This window comes from Desmodus rotundus, chromosome 3 (genome assembly GCF_022682495.2).
Source record: "Desmodus rotundus isolate HL8 chromosome 3, HLdesRot8A.1, whole genome shotgun sequence".
Classification (NCBI taxonomy): Eukaryota; Metazoa; Chordata; class Mammalia; order Chiroptera; family Phyllostomidae; genus Desmodus; species Desmodus rotundus.
In genome coordinates this window covers 196,096,749-196,121,609 of record NC_071389.1, presented here as the reverse complement: position 1 = coordinate 196,121,609, position 24,861 = coordinate 196,096,749, and the positions used below count along the sequence as shown (strand labels likewise).

At 38.9% G+C, this 24,861-nt stretch overlaps 1 protein-coding gene across 7 annotated transcripts in view; it reads right to left on the bottom strand.

Moving 5' to 3' along the window:
• The window catches only part of TNRC6B (trinucleotide repeat containing adaptor 6B), a 235,796-nt gene that overhangs the window by 114,846 nt on the left and 96,089 nt on the right, over positions 1-24,861 (bottom strand). The window contains exons 1-2 of one of the 7 annotated variants that reach the window (XM_053919606.2): positions 9,718-10,875; positions 938-1,047 (exon numbers count right to left, since the gene is read on the bottom strand). The exons of 5 other annotated variants lie outside the window; for them this stretch is intronic. Coding sequence is in view for 1 of the 2 variants with exons in the window: in XM_053919605.2 (XP_053775580.1) it covers positions 9,718-9,722 (5 nt within the window). In the remaining variant the exon portion in view is untranslated. Of the gene's footprint in view, positions 1-937; positions 1,048-9,717; positions 10,876-24,861 lie in introns of those variants that run through there. One more of the 7 variants, XM_053919605.2, reaches the window with a different exon arrangement.

The following is a 24,861-nucleotide window of genomic DNA, read 5'->3' as shown; positions in this document are numbered from 1 at the left end:
GAGGTAATTTTAGAATGGAATAATTGAAATGGAAAGCTAACCATGCATTTCCACAAACTGTGCCTAAAAAACAAAAACCTAGAACATAAAGATTTTATATATACATATCGCTTAAGATTTCCAATGTCTATTACCATCTTAAAGATGGTTAAGTCCTACAGTAAGTAAAGACCAGTTTAATTCTGCTTAATCAGGAAAAGAACCTTTTATTTTTCCAGGCAAACCTATTAGTATCCTGTCAAACAGTGGGAAATGTGGAACCAATCAAATGTATTGATACATGTCTGAAAACAGAATGTGTTAATGTGTTAAATGTACCATGGTGGAAACTCATCTTCATGAAACCTGGAAGAGGGGTGGGAAGCAATCCCCCTCCAAAAAAAAAAAAAAAAGACTATGGCAGTATTTTCTGTTGGGCTTTTCCAAGAAAAATACATAATCTGGTAAAAGGGTATTTTCTACTTAAATTTCTCTAAAATCCAGGAAAAGCATATATATAAACCTTCATTCTTCAATATGGATGGTCAGCTCCTTTTGATCCATGTGGAATAATGCTTTGGACAGGAAGGACAACATTCTGATCATCAAAAATATCCATCACCTACATGTTGAAGTAACAAATTAACATTTTTTAAAAAAATCACTTACATATTTGGTTGGTGTGGTAACTGAGTAGACTGATAAATTTGATTTTCAAGACCAGCAAAATGGGGAATCATATTCTGGAATATGGCAATTTACAAGTTTTACATCTTCTACAAATCTCAGTGAGACAATTTAGTGGGTTGGGATAATCAACTCTTTTGGGTTTTGTTTGTTTTACAAGATGGACTTGATTAGAATATAACAAAATATATTACACACAGTATCAGAAAGTAAACACTTTTGTGTCAGTGTACACATTCATATATGTAGAAGGTCTCAATGCAAATTATACCTTATTGTAGATCCAATCAAAAAGTTTGAAAGCCCCGTACCATCCAATTACCTTCTAACTTCAGCATATAGACAGGAACGTCATGGCATGAAAAGCACAGCAATTATTTTCTGTAAGCAAAGGGGTAAAAGAAACAATGGCACTGAGAGGTAAAAGACTGGCTACTCTAGGCTTCTGGGAGAGGCAGTAGGGATTTTCTGCTAGGTCTCTTTATTAAGGCATTAGAGGTATTAAGCCTACCACTATACAGTCTGGTTTTCACAAAGACATAAATAGGTAACCAAAATGTACTTCTAAAAGAAAACAAGAATGTAAGAAATTTCCATGCTGGTTAAAAAAAAAACAAACCCACACAAACCAACCAGAACTTCACAGAATAGCTTATACCCCAAACTCTTAAGAGGGCAATTCATAGAAAAACAGGCTCCTTTGTCCGCTAAAATGAAATTCTGCAGCAACCAAAACTAACACTTACTCTCCAGTGTGGACAAAGTTTAGTTCCAAGCATAATTCAAGATCATTTCTTGCTTTACTGGTTATTACGGGCATCCCTTGGAGATATTGCAGGTTCGATTCCAGACCATTATAATAAAGTGAGTATCACAATAAAGCAAGTTGTAATCTTTTTGCTTGTGGAGGGTCTTGTCTTTAATTTGTAAAAAATGCAACGTCTATGAAGCATAATAAAACAAAATATACCTGTACTTGGAAGGTCTAGTAACTACAAAGCAGTCTAAACTAATGAGATGATTAAATAAAAATCTCTGAACCTGCTTTTTATAAACCACCCACTCTTAGTGAATATTATACCGGCCCAGAATGGCAAGAAATGCAGAATGAGTGCAAAAGTCTAAGGCCAAGCAGCCTGCATAACACCAAAAAGAAGTGAGACACAAGCACAAAATAACCAGCCTGTTGGCCTTGTAGTGTGGGTGGGGATGTATGAGGAGAGAAGGCTAGGACCACTGACTGAAAGCTTCCAAGAACATTTGAACCTTAATTTCCTATTTCCCCACCCAGAGCAGCATGTCACTGACTCCATGAGTTTAAAAAGGGGTGGGAAATGTTCCCACCTCTCTAACTGAATCTGTATTAAAATGCAAGCCTCTGCATCTAGCATATTTCTGAACTATGACACAAACCAGTATGTTTCAAGAACTTGTACCAATGTACCACCCTGCGGACCTTAGCCAAAAAATTTTTAATTCCTGTTTCAAATTTTGGAATCTGTGCACTGTCATAAAAAAGTTCATCTCCTCATATGCAAAATTAGGATTTGACCCTCCCAATTCTAAAAATATCATTAGCATAAACCAACAGGTGTTCTAAGAAATACCAATCCTTGACATGCTTTGTGATGGTAAGAATACTTTGTGATGCCTTGACTATTTTCAAAGTGTATTATCAGCTGTAAGGTAATTTAATTTGTATCATCCTGCACTGTCTACTATGGTAGCCACACATGGCTAGAGTGCACTTGTAATGAGGCTAGAATGACCAAGAAACGGAATTTTCAATTCTATTGTAGTCTAATTAACTTAAATTTTAAAATTGATACCTACTTCCAGTACTGTAAAATTTTGTTATGTTTGGAAAAACTTTGATATGTGAATGTACTTTTTTCAACAATAAATTTTATGAGCTCTATATACAGAGATTTCCAATAAAAATTTCATGTTCAAACTTAAATGTGCTGGAAGTTTAAAATACACACCAGAGCCCTAGGTGGGTAGCTCAACTGGTTAGAGCATCATCCTGATATGCCAAGATTATGGGTTTGATCCCTGGTGGGGGACATACCAGAATCAATCAATGAATGCATTAAATAAATGGAACGACAAATTAATGTCTCTTCTCGAAAATTAATAAATAAAAATTTAGAATAATAAAATACACACCAGATTTCAAAGACTTAGTATGAAAATAATGCCAAATACCTCATTAATATTTTAAATCAACCATACTGAAATGACAATATTGTGCATACTAATTAAAATAGGTATTAAAATTAAATTGAACTTCTTTTTACCTTTTTAACATGACTTCTGGTAAATGGAAAATAACACATGTGGCTTGTATCCTATTTCTACTGGATGGTGTTGGCATAACCCAATGGTCCCCAAACCTTTCCCCCTGGAACACGTCCCAACACCAGGTTCAGGAATGTTGCCATAACCAAATACTGTTCTTCCTGGGCAGAATCGAAACCTGCTGACCACATCTGAGATTGAGAAGTCCTTCCCTCATTTTCAGTAACTATTACTGACTGCCCAACAGGACCACCTTTCTTTTAATCCTTTTCCAGGTCCTCTTTCTCTTCCTGTCCCCAAGGCCCAGTTCTCAGTTCTCCTTTTCATTCTTTACACTTCCATGGTGAACTCATCCACTCTCTCAGCTTTAACTCTCACTTCTATGTGGATGACTTCCAATTCTTTATCTCCACTTCTGAATTCTTTCTCAAGCTTCCGCTCCACGTTGCCAGCTGCTTATTAAACAGATCCATCTAGAAGTCCTACCAACTTCTTGAACTCAATACGTCTGACCTGGAATTCCTCATCTTCATTTCTGTTGAAAATTCCCATCATTCACCTTGAAAACCTGGAGTCTCTAGTCTCTTTTCTAGCCTACTGCCACAATCTCATAGCAGGCCCTTTCATAACTGTCCTTTTGCCACAGCCTCCTAACTGGCCTAACTTTAAATTCTCCATGCTGTCCTACTGACTCCCCACCCCAATCCTCCTCTTGCCCACTGCCACATCACTATTCTCAAAATACCACTTTGATCATGTTGCTGTTAAACTTTTAACAAGTCCCCAATGTCTGCCATGGCAATCCAAACTACTCAGCAGGCACCCTAGCACTTTGGTACACATTTGACTTCCCATCCATCTTCCCTGAACACAACTAATCCTCTAGCTAGAATGTCCTGCCCTCTAGGTCCACTCTTCACAATGCTGTCCAAACTTTAAGGCTCAGCTCCAATACGAAGTTCTCATAAAGCCTTCTCTGATCAACTCAGCTAACATCAGTCTTTCTCCACCCTCAAACTCCTTTGGTACTTCTCATGGGAACCACTGTGGTAATAGGAGTATGTGCCTTATCTTCTCTATAAAACTGTGTCTCCCTAACAACATCCTTTTGGACACCCTGCATTGCACATTGCCATCTTTGGACATTTTACCAAAGCCATCAACTTAAAAAGGAAAATCTTGGTAAACTTGGGAATACTGATGATTTTCAAGTCTTTATCTCCAGCCAGATATCTAATTACTCCAGACCTTCATTCAGATGTCCCAATATTCAGTAACTCCAAAATTGAACTCATTATCTCAACTCCACAACTGTCTCTTCTCTAAATGGACCCTAACTCAGTGAATGGTACTACCATCTCTAGCCCAGGCCAGAGATGGGGGTATCGGAAGTATCATCTTTAGTTTCCCCAGCCTGTACCTTCTCAATGATCAGGTCCTGTGAACTCTTCTACCTAAATGTCTCTGGATTTATCCACTTCTTCCCAACTTTGCTGTCAGTCCAGGCCACTATTAACTGGGATTACTGCAATACTATCTGGCCTTATACTCAACCCTCCACCCATTTTCTGTAGTGTAACTTAGAGCCATCTTTTAAAAATCTATTTTGAACAGGTAAATTCATGCTGAAAAGCCTTCAGTTATTCTCAAGATAAAGGCTTCCAAACATGGCTTACAGACTCTTCTACCTCTGCCAGTGTTCACCTGTTCAGTTTCACCAGATCATCCTTCCCTTATACACATCACACTTCAGCCACGTCCAAGTACTCCATACGTAGTTCTCCAAATACTCCCATGTCCTTTCTTGCCTCAGGGACCTTGCACAAGTTGGTAGGGTTAGGTATCCCTCCTTTATAATCACTCAATGTCCTGAGCACTGGCTAAGCTCCTTGGGTTCATATTCTTTCTAATTTCAGCAATGGTGACTGGAGGAAGGCTTCACGCTACTCCTGTACTAGCACTTATCTCAAAGTATGGCATGTAATAGGTACTCAGTAATTGTTTGCTGAATGAATGAGTAAACACAAAATAATTTTCTGGTTTTTTAAATAACAAATTCCAAGGTCAATCAGTGAAAGTCATTTCTGTATCATCTATAACTCAACAGCATTGTATAAAGTGGGCAACTGACCTAAATTTTTATTTTATCTGTCTTTTGAGTCAAAACTATTTGTACTTTGGTTAAATAAATAGAATTTATTTGAGTAGGCTTAGAATAATCAAAATGAAGGAGAAAACACTATTTTATGTTCTTCTTTGCCTTGTAAACTCTAAGACCAATTCATTTGAAACTGTTGAGAATCTTTTGATGCAAAACACAGAATGCATGAAAAGCAGCCAAGCAAATGTGTATACATCACAGAGCAGAGCCTGAAGAGAAAACAGTAAAACCATAGGAATGCAGGTACTTCAATAAAAAGAAAAGGCTCAGCACTTGTCCAGGCTAAAGCTCAGTGCAATCAGTGCAGCACACACTTCATGATCCTGGGAGCCGTGAAAAAGAATGGAGGTATCGGTGAGGCCAAGCCTTTCTGGTTTATTTAACAAAAGGGAAGAAAACACTAAGCAACAAAACTAAATGCTGGCCCTTCCATACAGCATTTCCTTTATGCTTCACAATGTATTATCCCCATTTTACTGATGAAGAAACAGGGGCTTATGGTCGTATATCTGGTCCTGGTGACCTTGTAACTCAGGTCTAACTCATACATTTTTATTGGGCACTTACTCCTGCTAAGCCCTCTTCTATATGCTGGGGATTGAGCAATGAAAAAACAAAGTCTGCTCTCATGAAAGCTTACAATTTAGTAGGGAGTGATGCATCTTAGATAAATAATGTAAATCAGATGATGATACAATTAAGGGGTAGTAAAAAGTAAAACTGAGAAATGTTATAGAGTAACTAGGGAGGCAACTTAGGTTTTGAGGTTCTCAGAGATAACTCAAAAGATAATTTTGAGATACTTATGTAGGATTAAAAAAATCAATAGTGACTATCTGGTCAAAGAGCAAGTGGAAGTCTCTAGAACTACTATAAGCAAAAATTACTATTCATTCTCTGATTATTAATAGAGTGACCATCAAGTGAAAGGAATTATAGCCTTATCCTAGTTATAACTGAAAGCAGTAGGTTAGACAGTCACCAAATGGCTGTTTAAGGCCATGGGCCAACCAAATTAATTCTTAGATTCCCCAGCAGCTGCAACAGCACCTGACACACACCAGGACATAATAAATGATTGCTGATTGAACATATGAAAAGAGAAAGAGGGGAAACATGTTAAAATGTCACCACCATGGATAGGTTAAATCCTTTTTCAGGCCAAGTGGCTTTAATTCACCCCACCTCACTCTACCATCAGTCTTAATCACAAGAAGCAGGTGAGGGAAGTCAGATTAATGTAAATCCAGGAATAAGACTGTACTAGGAAACAAGCAGCATATGCTGCCCCTCTCCCCAGTGGTCAGAAACCCCATCTTTAAGTCACAAGTTTCACTTAAAGAAAATCTGATATCCAAATGATGAAGTCATGGAGCAGCTGGATAGGGTGAGACCCGCCCCACCACTGTTATCGGCTAGGCCCGCTCTGCAGGACCTGAAGGTCTCACAGTCCCACGTCACTCTTTCAGTGTCTCGCAGAGCTGAGGAGCTGAAATACCTTAGAAGTCTCTGTTTCAGTTTTAAGTTGTTTATTTTTAAAGGACCGTCTTAGTGGTGATAGAGAATAACAAATGGCCACTCAAAGCTGAACAACAGAGTTGAGTTTGCACCATATATCAAAGTTGCAATGCTTCCTCTCTGGCACCCAGACGGAAGAACTAAAAAAACAGGTTAAAAATAAGATACCACTTCTGATAGAGTTAAGTGCTACCAATTTTTGTGACGTGTCAGTAAAATCTTAATAAGGAATATGTGACACATTTTTTCTAAGACAGAGGAGCGTTGTGAATAATGACATTACTATTAACATCACAAGTAGACCCGGCATAAGGAAATACAGATGGGCAAGGGAGAGAACTTTACTAAGGATCATGTTCATCTTCTCCAATAATAAACTTCCTCTGCACATGCCATCTCATTTTTAAAAAGCACAACATGCCAGTTCTAATATCCGTGGGTTTTGCTCTTTATCTCTGAAGTTTTTAATGCTTTCTTTCACACTACTGACAGAAAGGAAACTTCAACAAAAGGCACAAATTCAATACTATCCATCTGCGCACTTGATTTATTACTCATTTTTATTTGCTTCTGAATTACCATATTTTTGGTGTGCCATAAGGATTGGCTCTGCAGGAACTTAGATTCAAAATGGCAGCTGAGCTTCTGAAACTCACCAGAGCCATAACGCTTAACCACGTCTTATTTATCTCACTTTTCAACCTGTCTAGGAGAAAAGAATATTTATAAAAACATTTCAAAGAATTAGATGGTATTTGTCAATGTTCATTATTATATCATTCTCTTTCTTGCCTAAGAGAGCAGGCATCCTGCCTCTGGTTTCTTCGTTCTGCAAAGTGAATTAACCTGCTATTCACATGTTGACACAGTCCACAAAAAAACAAGGTAATAGCAAAACATGGAAAGCCTAGGTTTTTCTCACTCTTCTGTAAGACCAACTTAGGAAATGGATGTAAAATGAATAATCTAACAAGTAAAGCCTCAAATAAACACTTTCATTTTCAGAAAAAACACCACCAAAATCAAAGCTCTAATTTTCCTTAGGTCCACCACAAAGCAACATTCCCTATCACTAGGGCAATTTCTATGTCTTTTCCTTTAAATTGAAGCTGTAAAAAAAATGTTTAAAGAGACAAATTTGTTCCAGACGACCTCTCTAATGTAATGTTTCTAATCCTTCTTACACAAAACCTGAACTTATATCATCAAAAAATTTACACTGAACTTAAAACCATCACTTCTCTTATTTCCATTACTAATATAATAACATTGATTTTGGAAAAATAATAAAATACTTGCTCTTTAGAGACAGAGCACTTTAATTATCTTTATGTATTCAAATGGAAAGTCTTTTTGTTAAATTAGCGTGAAAGTCCCTTCATCTACACACAATTGGCCCAAAGAAACAGGCCATTTGCAGCACAAGAGGCCAATCCATTTTAACAGTGAATAAAGCTTTTGAAAGCACTACACACCCTCTTCTAGACTGTCAAATTTTCAAAATGGTCCAGCACTTTTTTCCATTTTTTTTAACACTTTCAGGCCCAGCAAAAATCTTGTAATTAGATTAATTTAAAAGGAACCTCCCCCCCGAAAATACCCACAACCAGTGCTCCCTTCTGAGCAAAATTATTCCATTTATGCCTAATTAGCTTTAATCCAATTCTACATATTTAATGATGGGGATATGACAATTCAATCTATTTGCATATTTTAAATGCCTTTCTAAACTATACTTTGTAACAGATTTAGAAGAACAGTCTCTTTCTCATGCCAATATTCCCAGGCATAAATCAGGAGGATACAAATTAGAGGAAAAAAGAAAACAAAACAAGGCCTCTTAGAGCCAGGGATATGCTGAGGGGGTGGGGGCAATTTACCCGCCACATCACAAACTACAATCCTTTCAGCCCACCAGACCAAGAAGCATTACATCACACTCTCACAATGATAGGGGGAGGTGGCTCTGAGAAAGCAAGTTTTCAGCTTTCTTCCCTTCCAGCTCCCAGGCTTCCTAGAATCCTGCATTTAGGGAGTAATGGAATTTAACTTGAGGGCACTGCACAGTTTCATGGTAACTAACATATGTACACACACAGACAGCTACTTATTTATGGGACCCTCAATGACCAATTCACAATGGAAACATGGCCAAAACAGGCCACTGCACACACATATGCTGAATTTTTGCTGAAAAGCCCAGTTCATCTGCATAAAATTAAAAAATGTAATCCGTGAGAAATGGAGAAGGCCAATTTTTTTCTCCAGGGAGAAACTCATAAAGAAATAATTCCTATCGGGTTGAATAGCTGTTTATATCTTTAAAACACTATGTTTACCAGATAGTTCTCCATTTGGTTCAAACTATGATCAAAATAACAGCGCATCTGGCTGCACGTTTGAGAACACAGAGAGAGACCCAGTGCAAACGAGCGCGCGCGGAGAGGAGACGGGTGATCCATACATAGCTCTGGAGGTTTTCAAGCAGGGGAAATCTATAAATCCCAAACCTCCTGGCATTCCCTCGCCCCCAGCCTGAAGTTTAAAATGTATCAGGTCTTATTTTAGGCTTTACATCTCTCTAGGAAGGATGGCTTAGTTTTAAAAAGAAAAAAAAAAAAAAAAGAGGCTTTCCTGTGGTAGTGCTTGCCCTCCCAGATCCTTTGTGGGCCTTAGCAGCCGAAAGAATGTAAACCCATTTATATTTATGCAAATTTTTGCAGCAGATTTAAGGGGGCAGGGAGAGGTCTGTGTTTTTTTAAAAGCCTCTTTCTAAATATCAGATTTCCAATTACAGCTTTATTTATTGGCAAGACAGAAACGATGATGAAAGTCCAGACATTAAAAGTGCAATTAAATCACTTTAAAATCTAAATATTTTACCAAGGCTTTTCCATTTCTAAAATGCCGAACCAAAAGTACATCACGGGTCTGATTTACACAGATTCACGAAATGTCTGAAGCCAGTCTCCATGCTAAACAAATGTCGATTTGCAACACCACTAGTGAAAACGGTTAGACAAGATCCATATAAATCAATTGGTTTTAAAAAATTGAAAATATTTACCAACCTCATAAAGTGCAGCAGTGCTTAAATCCAGCAAATTGAGGCATACAAGGTAGAAATGGAAATGAAAAAAGGTCCAAAAAATGATTTCTTTTTGTCTATCTGTATTTGTATTTTAAATATTCAGAAACCAGCAGAGACTCTGTCGGCCATTTTGGCTTGAACTAACTCGCTCTCACTCTCCCTCTGGCTGGCTCGCTCTTGGTCTCTCTCGCTCGCGCTCTCTCGCCCTCTCTCTCTCCCTCTCTCTCCCTCGCGCGCGCTCTCTCTCTCCCTCTCTCCCCCTCAGTCTCTAAAGGAAGCAGCTTTTTGTGACCTTCAAATAGAGGCGGATCATGTGACTTTGGGTAGGTTTGTCAATCAGGAAAGGGGAGGGAGCTGGGGAATGAAACTGCCTTAAAGGGAAAGCGGCCCTTTTCTACTCACTTTCATTTGTGAGGCTGTTATCTTATCCTCTCCGCCTACACACACTGAATGTGAAAGTAGCAACAGCATAAGGGGTTTAACAGATGAACAAAATATAAAACTTTTATTGGTTTATAGAAATATGCTCAGTTGCTAATGATTCTTGCAGTTCCTGGAGCTTGGCTTGCTTGCTAGTTATTCTCCAGATGTTTGGGCAAGCAAACTGCTCTTTAAAAGGGGGCTTAAACAATGCTTTACCCAAACAAGAGACTTTATTTTTTTTTATTTAAAATTTTTAAAAAGATGTTATTTATTTTTAGAGAGAGGGGAAGGGAGGGAAAAAGAAAGGGAGAGAAACATCAATGTGTGATGTGAGAGATACATCTATCCTTTGCTTCTCACAGGCCTCCAACTGGGGACCCGGCCAGAAGCACAGGTATGCTACCTTCCCTACGCACCTGGACCATGAATCTTACGTTCCCAGACCAGGGATCAAACCCGCAACCTAGGTATGTGCCCTGACTGGAAACTGAACCCACAGCCTTTCTGTCACAGGACAATGCTCCAACCAACTATGGCTCACCGGCCTGGGCAAGAGCCTAGTTTTTAAAGGTCAAGGTGAAATACAGGGCACAACTGATCTCTAACCAGCTCCTAAAATGCTTAGGCAAAGATTGAAAGGAAATATACCAAAGTATAAAACTGTGAATGGCAATTCAGAGAGGTTAAGTGACTATCCCAAATCACACAGCTAGACAGCTGCAGGACAGGGACGGGATTCCCAACTGAACTACACATTCACTGTTTTGTGTGTATGTGTGTTTGGCATCTCCTCCCCCTAACCTAAATAAAAACTATGCTACAATATAACAAACCAAGTTCCTCTAGGTCAGATAAGGCAGATCTGAATCATTATTAATCTCCTCTTCCACCTGAAGCAGTAGCTCTACAGCTGACAAGGGAGTTAAGCACTTCCTTAAAAACCTGCCTAGTTTCCCCCATCCTTAGTTCTCTTCTTCTAGCTATAGGCTTCTAGATTTCTAATCACCTAAGAAACCCACACTGGGTTTGTGTCTCTAGCCCTGGGGCTAACAGGCTAAGTAATTAAGGCTAGGCAAGTCCTTGGTATCCCCAGGCCTCCATCTTCTCATTTGTAGAATGCAAGGATAAGACATCACTAGATTGTATCTCTGGTTCCTTTCAGCTCTAAAACTGCACTTGCCTTTTTTCCCCTCTACAGTTCCGTTAGTCTTATCCTTGCCATCTCAAAAGTCAGTCATTACCCTGGGCAAACTTTCCTTGTCCTTCCCAGTCTAGACCAGCCTTCCTGTTCAACATTCCCATAACATCTTTTACTACTTCATAGCACTGGTCGTAACAGCAATTTATTACTGGTGAAATAATGTGCTCACTGCTTGCCTTCCCCAGTATGTATAAGGACAAACACCCATCTTCCTTCACGGTTGTGTGAAGCTCTACACCAAGCCTCAAATAGGTAAATAAATGAATTAACTGGACCTCTATTTGGAAGTGTTGGGCTGAACAACAAGAAATCTGCCACCCAAATATAAGGAATGAAAATCAGTTTCCAGAAACTTGGCATCCATCTATTTGTGTGATTGCTTGAGGAAATAAAGTAACTAAAATGATAGCAAGCGGACAAAAGTGCCCTGTATCTATCAGACTCCATCTATCTCTATAATGCAAAACAAATAGGATTCCAGTCTCATTCTCCCAAATGAACTAGGCTCACTGAGTGTAATCTGCTATGCCAGCCAGCAGAGAACTGATGGATTCTGTAAGCCTGGCATTCCTTGAAAGGAACCTATGAACCTTTTCTAAATTGCACATTTGTCTTCCTGGCTTCTGGGTCTTTATAGTCTCCCTCCTCCCATTCTCTTTACTCTGACAGAAGAACAGGAAAGGAGCTGTTTCAGGGAAGGCGGAGGCCAATACCTAGATGATCTGCAGCTTGAGTATTTCTGGTGTAAAATACTTCCACTGTCTTTGCACAGCTCTGAGTGGAGTAGAAGCCAAGAGCTGGACTGACAATTGAGATGTAGGCAAAAGCAGGAAACTCCTAGGATGGAAATTTTGAGTACTTAGTCTATTTTTATCCCTCCAATACCTTCCAGATGAGTTACGGAAAGATTACTGACGTGGAGCATGCTCAACATGTTAAAATGCATGAAGATTGTACAGCCGCCTTGTTTCAATTTGTGGACACGCTCTCTTTATAAAACTGAATTTTGCTAAGTTTCTATTCCCCAGTGCAGAATATTACTCTGGATGTCTGTATGTGTTACTTCGTAAGTATTAAGTAACAAGCTGCGCAAAGTTGGGAAACATATACACATTTTAAAACAAAGTATTAGTTCTCTTTTCAAATAATCATTTTTTCCTTCAACATCCAAACATCTTTATTTATTATCATTTTAGTGACATACCTCTAAACTTAAAGCAATTAGTCTAACTGTTCATCTAAAAGAAACAAATGCAATAAATACACTATTTCCCCTGTATTTTCAGACATTTTGGGCTCTATGATATACATATTACAAATTTCTCATTAATAACTAGAAAGTTTTTAAATTATATTATTACAAAGTGAGAATACAAAGTAACAACAAAGTTTACTTTTTTAAACAAATAAACCAGAACTTATACACTCATATAGGTATTCTCTTTCAGAGTTGCTATCTTTGGTGACTATACACCATTATTAAAATATTTTTATTTGGAAACAGATTGAAAAATATAAATTGAACATTTAACTCAAAAATATAGCCCTGGCTGGTGTGGCTCAGTGGATTGAGTGCTGGCCTGTGAAGCAAAGAGCTGCTGGTTTGATTCCCAGTCAGGGCACATGCCTCGGTTGCGGGCCAGGTCTCTGGTGGGGGGTGTGCAAGAGGCAACCATACATTAATGTTCCTCTCCCTCCCTATTTCCCTCCTTTCCCCTCTCTCTATAAATAAATAAATAAAATCTTTTTAAAAAAACCCTCAAAAATATAGAAAACAAGGAGCAAGTGCCAAAAAAGAAATTAATAATGATAAAAGCATAAACAATAGTTTTTTTAAAAAAGAGTAATTGGTTCAATAAAACCAAAAACTTTTTTTTTAAATAAATAAACCCTGGATAGGTAGCTCAGTTGGTTAGAGCGCTGTCCCCAATACACCAAGGTTGCAGGTTTGATCCCTGGCCAGGGTACATATAAGAATCAACCAATGAATGTATAAATAAGTGGAAGAACAAATTAATAATTTTTGTAAAGTTAAATAAATAATCCTTTGAAAAATCTGATCAATTAAAAAAAGGGAAGTCATAGCCCTGATCAGTGTAGCTCCATGGGTTGGTATCATACCACAAAGCAAAAGGTCACCAATTCAATTCCCAGTCAGGGCACATGCCTGGGTTGCGGGTTTGATCCCTAATGGGGGCGTGTACAAGAGGCAACCCACTGATGTTTCTCTCCCTTTTTTTCTCCCTCCCTACTCCTCTCTCTAAAAATAAATAAATCTTTTAAAAAGAGAGAGAAGTCATAAATGAACATTAGGAATAAGAAAGGGGGCATTATAATTACAGATTTGGAGAGGATTTTTTAAATTGTGAGAGTTACACATAACTTTCTATTAATAAACTTGAAGATTAAACAAAATGGCTAATAGTGAAGGAAAATAGAAAGTGCTAAAATCAACACAAAAAATTATGAAAATAACAACAAAAACCCATTTCAGAAATTTGTAAGATATTCAAACTAAAATTATGTGAGGCACAAATGGTTTTCTGGATGAATTCCACCAAACTTCTATCGAACAGGTAATTTCCATGTTATCCCTACTGTTCCCAAACTTACAGAAATAAAAGGGACAGCTTCCTAATTTCTTCTATGAGGCTAACATATTCCTGATACCCAAATGGTCTAAGATGGTACCAAAAAAACCCCAAAACTATAGACCAATCTTCGCTTGTGAAGACAGACACAAAAATCTTAAGTTAAATATCTGCAAATAGAATTTAGCAGTTTTAAGAGAATATTAGGACCATGTAGGGTTTGTACCAAAAATGCAAGGATGGTTCAATTACAAAATCTATTAACATAAATCTTCATTTTTTCAACAAGTATGCACAAAGTGCTTTCTGTGTGTCTGACTCTGCTAGGTGCTGGGGGACGGCAATAAATTAAGAAAGGTTCTTGTCCACACGGAGTCAACATGCTCATGGGAAAAGGAAATCACTGAGAAGAAAATAAAGAGTGTGATGGGACACAATGACTGAGGGAGGCTCACTTTATATAAGATGGTTAGGGAAGGCTTTTCTCAGGAGGAACATTTAAGCCAAGTTAGAAAGCGACTGCTTGAGTGTTCAAAGAACAAGAGGGATGGGTGATGAGGAGGCCAGGGCATGTGAACAGAGGAGAGAGAGGAGATGAACTTGGGGAGGCAGGTGGCGCTAAATCATACTGGGTCCTTTAGGCCACAGTAAGGATTTTATTTTCAGAACAGTGGAAAGTCACAGAAAAATTTTAAAGTAGGAGAGTGAACAGTGCCATTTTATCTATTATTTCCTTTCTACCTAATACTTAGGGTCGACAAGCTTCTCAGGGACCTTGGAAAATGTCTGAGACTGGAAAAGATACATTTGCAAGTCTAAAATATAGTAAGAAGTTTATAACCATAAAAAATAATAAATGCTTAAGTGCCCCCAAAATATAACCCATAAATTTTATTCACTATTAAATTTAGCATTTATAAAATTTCATTACATTTGAAAACAATTCTCACTTTGCAAAAAGTCCTAAAAATGTTAACTGTTAAGAAATCTTAGGCAATTATAATTTGAGTCAGTTATTTGTAGCGAAAGAATTTCAGAAGCAAAATAGTACAATACTTTTAACATGTGATAACAAAAACAAATAAATGAAACCACATATTTAATATGGGATGTGGGCACCTTTTAATATGTTTTCCATAAGTGGGAAAAAATCTCTAAAATATCCCAAAGAAAGAATTCCAAGGACCCATGGAAGTCTTACTACCACTTTAGAAGAGACTTATCCTGGCTTCTATATGGAGACTACATTACAGAGGACCAAAAGAAGCAGAAGAGAGACAAGCTGGAAGGAGACTGCTCCATCTAGGTGAGGGAGGGTAGCTTGAACAAGATGGAGGTGGTAGAGGTGGAGAGAAGTACCTAAGATATTTTGAACATAAAAGTGATTCTATCATCAGATAACTGGGGTTGTTACAGAAGCAATCTGTGACCATGAAATATAGTAAGGCAAATCAACTCTTTCAAAAATAAGACTCCAAACATGACTCACCATTCATTCATGCATTTAAAAACTATTTTTGAGCATCGACTATGTTTTAGACACTGTGCTAGAACCAAGCCCAGGAGGATAAAGAGATGATTGTTAACACCTTGAAGGACAGAGCCATGTAAATCCGTAATTAAAATACAGTCTGGTAAATGCCATAATTAAAGTACAAACAGAGATATGGGACAGTTATGCTATAGTGTTACAAAGGACTAACTGCTGGAGAGTCAGGAGAGATTTCACAGGGGAGATGAGAGATTTTGGATTGAGGCATAAAGAATGAGTAGGAGTTTGCCACACGAACACGAGAAAGGCAGAGGCTTTTCTGTCTTTGCAACTTCAGTACTACCATTAGTGAGGAGGAAGGATGATAAGGAAAAATATAAATGTGAGAGCTAAGTTTTTCCAGGATTCTTACAACAACAAAGTCAGAAGATGGAAACGGTAGCCAAAACTACTTGGGAATCTCCAGTGCAACTACAATCCAAAATTTTTCGACTGTAGTTGGAAAACAGAATGTTAGCATTTACACCCTTGTTACATTTAGAAGTTAGAATGCTAGCAGATCTTTCAGGGAACATTTTTTAAAAATTCTGACATTCTTTAGAACCAAACCTCAGGGAGTAAGCCTTCCTTGACACTCCAGTTTGAATCCAGTGTCCTGTCCTGTGCTTCCTGTCACCCTGTAGGTAGGTACCTCTGTGGTAGCACATCCATACCCCTATTATTATTGTTACCCATTTACTTGGTTCTTCCCCCACTAAACTATGAACTTCGTAAGGGCACGGCATGTGGGTTTTTTCTGGATCTAGCACAGAGGAGAAATTCAATTAATGTTTGCTGAATGAATGACCAAGTGAATAAACAAAGGAATAAATAGATGAATACTATGAACCTAGGTATTTACAGGGTGCAAAAAAGCCAACACTTAAAATCCTATAATTGAGAGATAAAACATATACACATACACAGGACAGCCACAAGAAAGTGTAAGATAAATTGTTAGCTGTGCAACCTACGAGAGACAGGAATTAGAAAATGGAGACTACTGAAGTATAAGCTACAGGACCCCTCACTTTTAACACTGTACTCAAATGATCTTTTTATTTTTTGTTAAAATGCAGTTCTTCTATTTTTATTGTGGTAAAATATACACACAGAATTTACCATCTTAATCATTTTTAAGTGCACAGTTCAGTACTGTTACATATATTCACACTGTTGTAAAATAGATCTCCAGGACTTTCTCAGCTTGCGAATTTGAAATTCACTATTAAATAACTTCCTTTTTCCCCTTCCCTCCAGCCACTGGTAACTACCATTCTACTTTTACTTATATAAATTTGACTAGATATCTCATATAAATGAAATTATACAGTATTTGTCTTTTTCTGACTGGCTTACTTCACGTAGCACAATATTCTTAAGGTTCATCCTTGATGTAGCATGTGACAGGATTTCCTTCTTTCATGGCTGAATAATATCCCATTGTATGTATATACCACATTTTGTTTATCCACTCATCTGCCAATGACCACTTGAGTTAGTTCTATCTCTTGGCTATTGTGAATAGTGCTGTCATGAATATGGATTTGCAAATATTTATTCCAGAATCCGCTTTTAATTCTTTTGGATACATATCCAGAGGAGGCCTTGCTAGATCATATGGTAGCTCTGATTTTTAATTTTTTGAGGAATCTCCATACTGTTTTCCATGGCAGTAATGCCATTTTATAATCCTACCAACAGAGCACAAAGGTTCTAGTTTCCCCACACTCTTGCAAGCACATATTATTTTCTGTTGTTTTTTTTTAATAGTAGCCATCCTAATCGGTGTGAAATGATCTTATTGTGGTTTTGAGTTGCATTTCTTTGATGATTAGTGATGTTGAGTGTCTTTTCATAGCTTCTTGGTCATTCATAGATCATTTTCAGAGAAATGTCTATTCAAGTTTTTTGTCCATTTTTAAGCCAAGTTACTTGGTATTTTGTTGTTGACCTGTAGTTCTTTTTATGTTGGGCTGGAGAAAAAGTTTGTTTAGTTTTTTCAGTAACATGGTTCTTTTTTTTTTAATGTATTTATTGATTATGCTATTACAGTTGTCCCATTCCCCCCCCCCCACTCCACTCCATCTTGCCCACCCCCCTCCCTCCCACATTCCCCCCCCCATAGTTCATGTCCATGGGTCATACTTATAAGTTCTTTGGCTTCTACATTTCCTACACTATTTTTACCCTACCCCTGTCTATTTTCCACCTATCATCTATGCTACTTATTCTCTGGACCTTTACCCCCCTCTCCCCCTCCCACTCCCTTATTGACAACCCTCATGTTCTAGTTGTTTGCCTAGTTTGCTCTCGTTTTTGTTTTAGGTGTGGTCGTTAATAACTGTGAGTTTGCTGTCATTTTTACTGTTCCTATTTTTGATCTTCTTTTTCGTAGGTAACTCCCTTTAACATTTCATACAGTAAGGGCTTGGTGATGATGAGCTTCTTTAACTTGACCTTATCTGAGAAGCACTTTATCTTCCCTTCCATTCTAAATGATAGCTTTGCTGGATACAGTAATCTTGGATGTAGGTCCTTGCGTTTAATCTTGGGTAATGTAATTATGATGTGCCTTGTTGTGTTCCTCCTTGGGTCCAGCTTCTTTGGGACTCTCTGAGCTTCCTGACTTCCCGGAAGTCTATTTCCTTTGCCAGATCGGGGAAGTTCTCCATTATTTGCTCAAATAAGTTTTCAATTTTTTGTTCTTCCTCTTCTCCTTCTGGCACCCCTATAATTCGGATGTTGGAACGTTTCAAGGTGTCCTGGAGGTTCCTAGGCCTCTCCTCATTTTGCCAAGTTCTTGTTTCTTCATTCTTTTCTGGTTGGATGTTTGTTTCTTCCTTCTGGTCCATACCATTGATTTGAGTCCCAGTTTCCTTCTCATCACTATTGGTTCCCTGTACATTTTCCTTTGTTTCTCTTAGCATAGGCTTCATTTTTTCAGCTGTTTTTCGAACAGATTCAACCAAGTCTGTGAGCATATTGATAACCAGTGCTTTGAACTGTGCATCCGATAGGTTGGCTATCTCTTCCTCGCTTAGTTGTATTTTCTCAGGAGCTTTGAAGTGTTCTGTCATTTGGGCCATTTTTTGTTTGTTTGTTTGTTTGTCTTGGCGCGTCTGTTACTTTAAGGGGCGGAGCCTTAGGTGTTCACCGGGGCGGGGTAATGCTGGTGGCTGCGCTGTGATGCTGTACGTGGGGGAGGGGCCTAGTGGGAGCAATGGCGCCCGCCTCACTCTCCTCCGGCTTTCAATCTTTCACTCCGATACCCACAATCAAACTGGGCTACTCTGGTGCTGGTTCCCGAGTAAGTGGGCCTGTGCAGACTCTAGGCCCCTGTGGGTCTCTCCAACAACCTCTCCTGTGAGGCTGGGAGTCTCTCCTGCTGCCCCAACCCCCACGGGCGTTTTCAATCAGAGGTTTGAGGCTTTATTTCCCCCGTGCTGTAGCCCTGGGTTGCGCGGTCTGCTTCGCTCCCCACCGTTCATCCAGTTTATCTGTGGGCGAATGTGGTGCTGTGGGGTGCTACCCGCCGCTCTGCCTGCCCCACTCTCCGCCACTCTTGAGTCCGGCCCTCTGGGTTTATCTGTGCAAATGTGGGGCCGCAGGGTCTGCTAGTGCTCAGACTGCCTGCGCCATTTGTCCCACACTCCGCCAGTCTCAGTCCCACCACAGCCATGCGAGTCCTCTCCACCCCGGTGCCCGTCTCCGCCCCTCAATGTGGGGCCGCAGGGTCTGCTAGTGCTCAGACTGCCTGCGCCATTTGTCCCACACTCCGCCAGTCTCAGTCCCACCACAGCCATGCGAGTCCTCTCCACCCCGGTGCCCGTCTCCGCCCCTCCTACCAGTCTGGATGAATGTTTATTTTCTATTTCCTTGGTGTCGGTCCCCCTTGCTGTTCGATTCTCTGTCAGTTCTGGTTGTGCAAGGAGGTGCAGTGTGTCCACCTACGCCGCCATCTTGGTTCCTCCGAGTAACATGGTTCTTATAACACCTAGTTGTCTTTAACTTCATTCAAAAGAGTTTTGTTAGATTGTATTGTGACAGCTGTCCTATCAGCAAACATTTAAAAAAAAAATAGTGAATTTTTGTGTAGCCATTTTAATATTGAAGATGGAAGGAAATATGCAACATTTTAAGCATATTATGCTTTACTATTTCAAGAAAGGTAAAAATGCAACTGAAACACACAAAAAAGATTTGCGCAGTGCATTGAGAAGGTGCTATAACAGGTCGAATGTGTCAAAAGTGATTTGTGAAGTTTCGTGCTGGAGATTTCTCACTGGACAATGCTCCACAGTTGGGTAGACCAGCTGACACATTAATTGAGAACAATCAAAGTTATGCCACAAGAGAGATAGCTGACACACTCAAATCAATAACTTTATTGATTTATGCAAATCAATAAAGTTATTGGTGAAAACGAATAATGTGTCTTTTATGGAAAAAACCGAAATGGATGTTTTGGTCAATCCAATGTTTTGATACGTGTACATGATATGCAAATATTTTCTCCCATTCTGTAGGCTGCCTTTTCACTCTATGGATTGTGTTCTTTGATGCACAAAACTTTTTAAATTTGATGTAGTCCCATTTTCTATTTTTGCTTTTTACCTGTGCTTTCTGGTGTCATATCCAAAAAACTATAACCAAGTCCAATATTATGAAGCTTTTCTCCTATATTTTCTTCTAGGAGTTTTATAGTTTTAGGTCTTAAGCTGAGGTCTATCATTCAGTTTGAGTTAATTTTTTCATATGGTGTAAGATAAGGGTCTAACTTTGTTTTTTTGCAAGTGGGTAGCCAGTATTCCCACCACCATTTGTTGAAAAGACTCTCCGTTCCCCAGTGAGTGATCTTGACACCTTTGTTGAAAGTCATGTGACCTTATATGCAAGGGTTTATTTCTGGCTTTCTATTATATTTCATTGGTCTATGTACCTGTCTTTATACTTATAACAACACTGTTTTGATTATTATAGCTTTGTAATATATTTTGAAATTAGAAAGTGTGAGTTCCCCAATTTTGTTCCAAATTACCAATTATTTTTATAAAATGTACAATAGCAAGATATTTTCACCACAATCTTAATCCAAATAGTGAAAACCACACCTCTTTCCGTCTTACCTTAACTCCCCATGATGATTCCCCATCAGCAGAATTAGAGTAGCCACAAGTGTTTTGAGGATCCCTAAAGGGAAGGTTGATTGGGTGATATTATTTTAGGCTTACTGGAATATATTTATGTAGTTCTCAGGCACTTCCATGTCTGGTGAAGTTACTGTTAACCATCCTTGTGTAAAATAGATGTTATTGGCCCTGGCCAGTGTGGCTCGGTTGGTTGGAGCGTTGTCTTGTGAACTGAAGGGTCACGGGTTTGTTTTTTTAAAAGTATATTTTATTGATTATGCTATTACAGTTGTCCCATTTCCCCCCCTTTATTCCCCCCTGCCCTGCACACGCCCTCCCACCCACATTCCCCCCCTTTAGCTCATGTCCATGGGTCATATGTATGTTCTTTGGCTTCTACATTTCTGATACTATTCTTAACCTCCCCTTGTCTTCTACCTACCATATATGCTACTTATTCTCTGTACCTTTTCCCCCTCTCTCCCCACCTACTCCCCCACTGATAACCCTCCATGTGATTTCCATTTCTGTGATTCTGTTCCTGTTCTAGTTGTTTGCTTAGGTTGTTTTTGTGTTAGGTTTGGTTGTTAATAACTGAGTTTGTTGTCATTTTACTGTTCATATTTTGTATCTTCTTTTTCTTAGATAAATCCCTTTAACACTTCATATAATAAGGGCTGGGTGATGATGAACTCCTTTAACTTGACCTTATCTGGCAAGCACTTTCTCTGCCCTTTCATTCTAAATGATAGCTTTGCTGCAGAGAGTAATCTTGGATGTTGGTTCTTGCCTTTCATGACTTGGAATACTTCTTTCCAGCCCCTTCTTGCCTGCAAGGTTTCTTTTGAGAAATCAGCTGACAGTCTTATGGGAACTCCTTTGTAGGTAACTCTCTCCTTTTCTCTTGCTGCTTTTAAGATTCTCTCCTTCTCTTTCATCTTGACTAATGTAATTATGATGTCCCTTGGTGTGGTCCTCCTTGGGTCCAACTTCTTTGGGACTCTCTGAGCTTCCTGGAATTCCTGGAAGTCTATTTCCTTTGCCATATTGGGGAAGTTCTCCTTCATTATGCTTTCAAATAAGTTTTCAATTTCTTGCTCTTCCTCTTCTCCTTCTGGCATCCCTATGATTTGGATGTTGGAATGTTTAAAGCTGTCCTGGAGGTTCCTAAGCCTCTCCTCACCTTTTTGAATTCTTCTTTCTTCATTCTCTTCTGGTTGAGTGTTTATTTCTTCCTTCTGGTCCAAATCATTGATTTGAGTCCCGGTTTCCTTCTCATCACTGTTGGTTCCCTGTACATTTTCCTCTATTTCACTTAGCATAGCTTTCATTATTTCCATCTAATTTGTAACCATATTCAACCAATTCTGTGAGCATCCTGATTACCAGTGTTTTGAACTGTGCATCTGATAGGTTGGCTATCTCTTTGTTGCTTAGTTGTATTTTTTCTGGAGCTTTGATCTTTCATTTGGGCCGGGGTTTTTTTTTTGGGGGGGGGGGAGGGAGGTGGTCTCAGTGAGCCTGTTACGTTTAAGTGGCAGAGCCTTAGGTTTCACCAGGAAGGGGCAACCCACATGGCTGTGTTGTGATGCTATATGTGGGGAAGGGGTCCGAGAGGGAACAGTGCAGCTTGCTCCACTCTCTGCTGGTTTTCAGTCACTTCCCCTGCTACCCACAAGCAAATTGGGCCCTTCTGGTGCTGATTCCCAGGTAGGTGGGCTTGTATATATTCTAGGACCCTGTGGGTCTTTCCAATGAACTCTTCCGTGAGGCTGGGAGTTTCTCCCGCCACCTCAACCCCAACAAGTGTTTTCAGTCAGAGGTTTGAGGCTTTATTTCCCCGCTGGAACCCTGGGTTATGAGGTCTGCCCAGTTGTTCCTCCCAGTTTATCTGCACCGGAATGTGGGACCACCCAGCTCACAATTCTCCACCTCGCCAGGTTCACCAGCCGCCGCCTTGCCGTGAGTTCTCTCTGCCCGGCTGCCCGTCTCCACCTCTCCTACCTGTCTGGGTGAATGTTTCTTCTTTAACTCCTTGGTTGTCGGACTTCCACACAGTTTGATTTTCTGTCAGTTCTGGTTGTTTTTTGTTTTTAAATTTGTTTTTCTCCTTCTGGTTGTGCAAGGAGGCAGTACAGTGTGTCTACTTACACCTCTATCTTGGCTGGAAGTCAGGGTCCAGGGTTTGATTTCTGGTCAGGGCACATACCCAGGTTATGGGTTTGGTCCCCAGTCGGGGCATGTTTGGGAGGTAACCAATTGATGTTTCCCTCTCATAATGATGTTTCTCTCTCTCTCTTTCTCCCTACTTCTCTCTAAAAATCAATGAATGTAGCCTCAACTGAAGATTAAAAAAGAAAAAGATGCTAATGGACCAACTCACTACATAATGACAGAAATGGGCAGGGCCAGATCATATCATGATGTAAACATGTCAATTCGAAGAATAAAGTCAATGTATAAGAAAAATGAAGCCTTGTAATTATACCTCATATAAAAATCTTGTAGCTCATATGTTAAAGATACTTGGTAGAGGTTTTCCCAAAGGTGGTAACAATCTTAGAAATTTATATGATGTTACTAATAAGAAGTTGTGAGCTGAATGGAACTTTTCTGATTTGTCAATAATAAAAACCATATTTTGGTCAATCATGCTATAGATAACACTGAATTACATCTATTCTATTTTTAGAAACATCACAGAATTTTTATAATATGAAGGAGTAATATTTTTCCCTATAGCCAAAACAATGTAGGGAAAAAAGTTTCATAGCAATCTGTTTTAGACAGTGAATTAATACAAATACCATGTTTTTTTTCTGAATTTTGTAGCTGTCAACTTTTTAAAAGTTTCCAATTTTGTGATTTCTTTTCTCACTGTAAATAAATATTCACTTTGTATCTAATTTGTGTTTAAAATTAATTTTCTTTGACTTAAAAGCATTCCCACAAAACCTAGATTTGCTCCTGGTCAGAAAGAAAGGACTCTTGGCCTGAATAAAGGCAGGCAGGGAGGAGGAGCCAGATGTACACAGAAGATCTTAGGGAGATCCACTGGGAAGGCGCAGGAAGATCCTTTAAAGAGTAGAGAATATGCATAGGTAGGCAAAAGGCATCTCATGGAGGTCCTTAGAAGCAAGGAAAAGTTCAAATGGATAAAAATTTATTTTCTGCAAAATAAACAATAATCGACAACTTACTGGTAGGGATACTTAAAGAGAACAGTGATAAATATTGGGTCTGTTGGAATATATTCTAGAAAACACTAAACACAAGGTCAAATATGCCATGTGCACTTTTCTTCTGCTAGTAACAAATAAAATATTCTGAGGTTAGGATTTTTAATAACCCCACTTCAGGTTTTCAAAGTATGTATGTAAAACAGGGATTCTTAACAGTTGGTGGGAATTTGCTGACATCTTCATTCATCCAATGTACAGTATATTTATTCATGCTTTCTGTAGTGACCAAGCCACAGGTCTCTGCCCTTGAAGAACTGAAGATCTAGTGTAAAGCTTTAACCTGACCTTTGATTGCCCACCATCATGCTGTAGCTCCTCATTACTACACTCTCCCCCTCTACCTCAGCCCACACTTTGGCTCACAGAGATCCTCCTGGCAAGGGAAACCCAAACTCAGGCAGAATGCTTAGGGCAGCACATGTGTGCATGGATGGCCTCTAGTGACCATTCGTTGTGGGAGAAATGAACACTAATTTCTCTTCATGACACCACTGGAGATACTTGCAACCAAACATGTATTTTTTTTTACCTGTATTATATAATGCTATGTATTTCATAACATTTTACAACTACATAACAGTATCTCCAAAAAAGAAGGCTTAAAACACTAAATTCGAGGCACTGGACAAACACATCTTGTCTTTCAAGTAATGTTTTTTTCATAAAGGCATATATTATTTGTCCATAAATAAAATATAAGCTAAATAAATAAGACTCTTATTAAATTAACTGCAGTTTGCTGAGAGCCACACGATCTGCTCTATTACTGTTGTGTAAAATCACTACCTTAACCTCTAAGTAGTAGCGACCCACAGTTTACAGTCATTTTCAACTACGACACACGTATCTCTTGGTTATTTTTACTGCAATACCAGACATCCAGGGAAAACCCTCATAAAATAGATTCAGAACTTATTTACTAGGATTCTGAGACTGCTGGGAAAAATACATTTTCAAAGAATTAATTTTTTAAAGTAACTTCAAATGCAAATTAGAAAATTTAT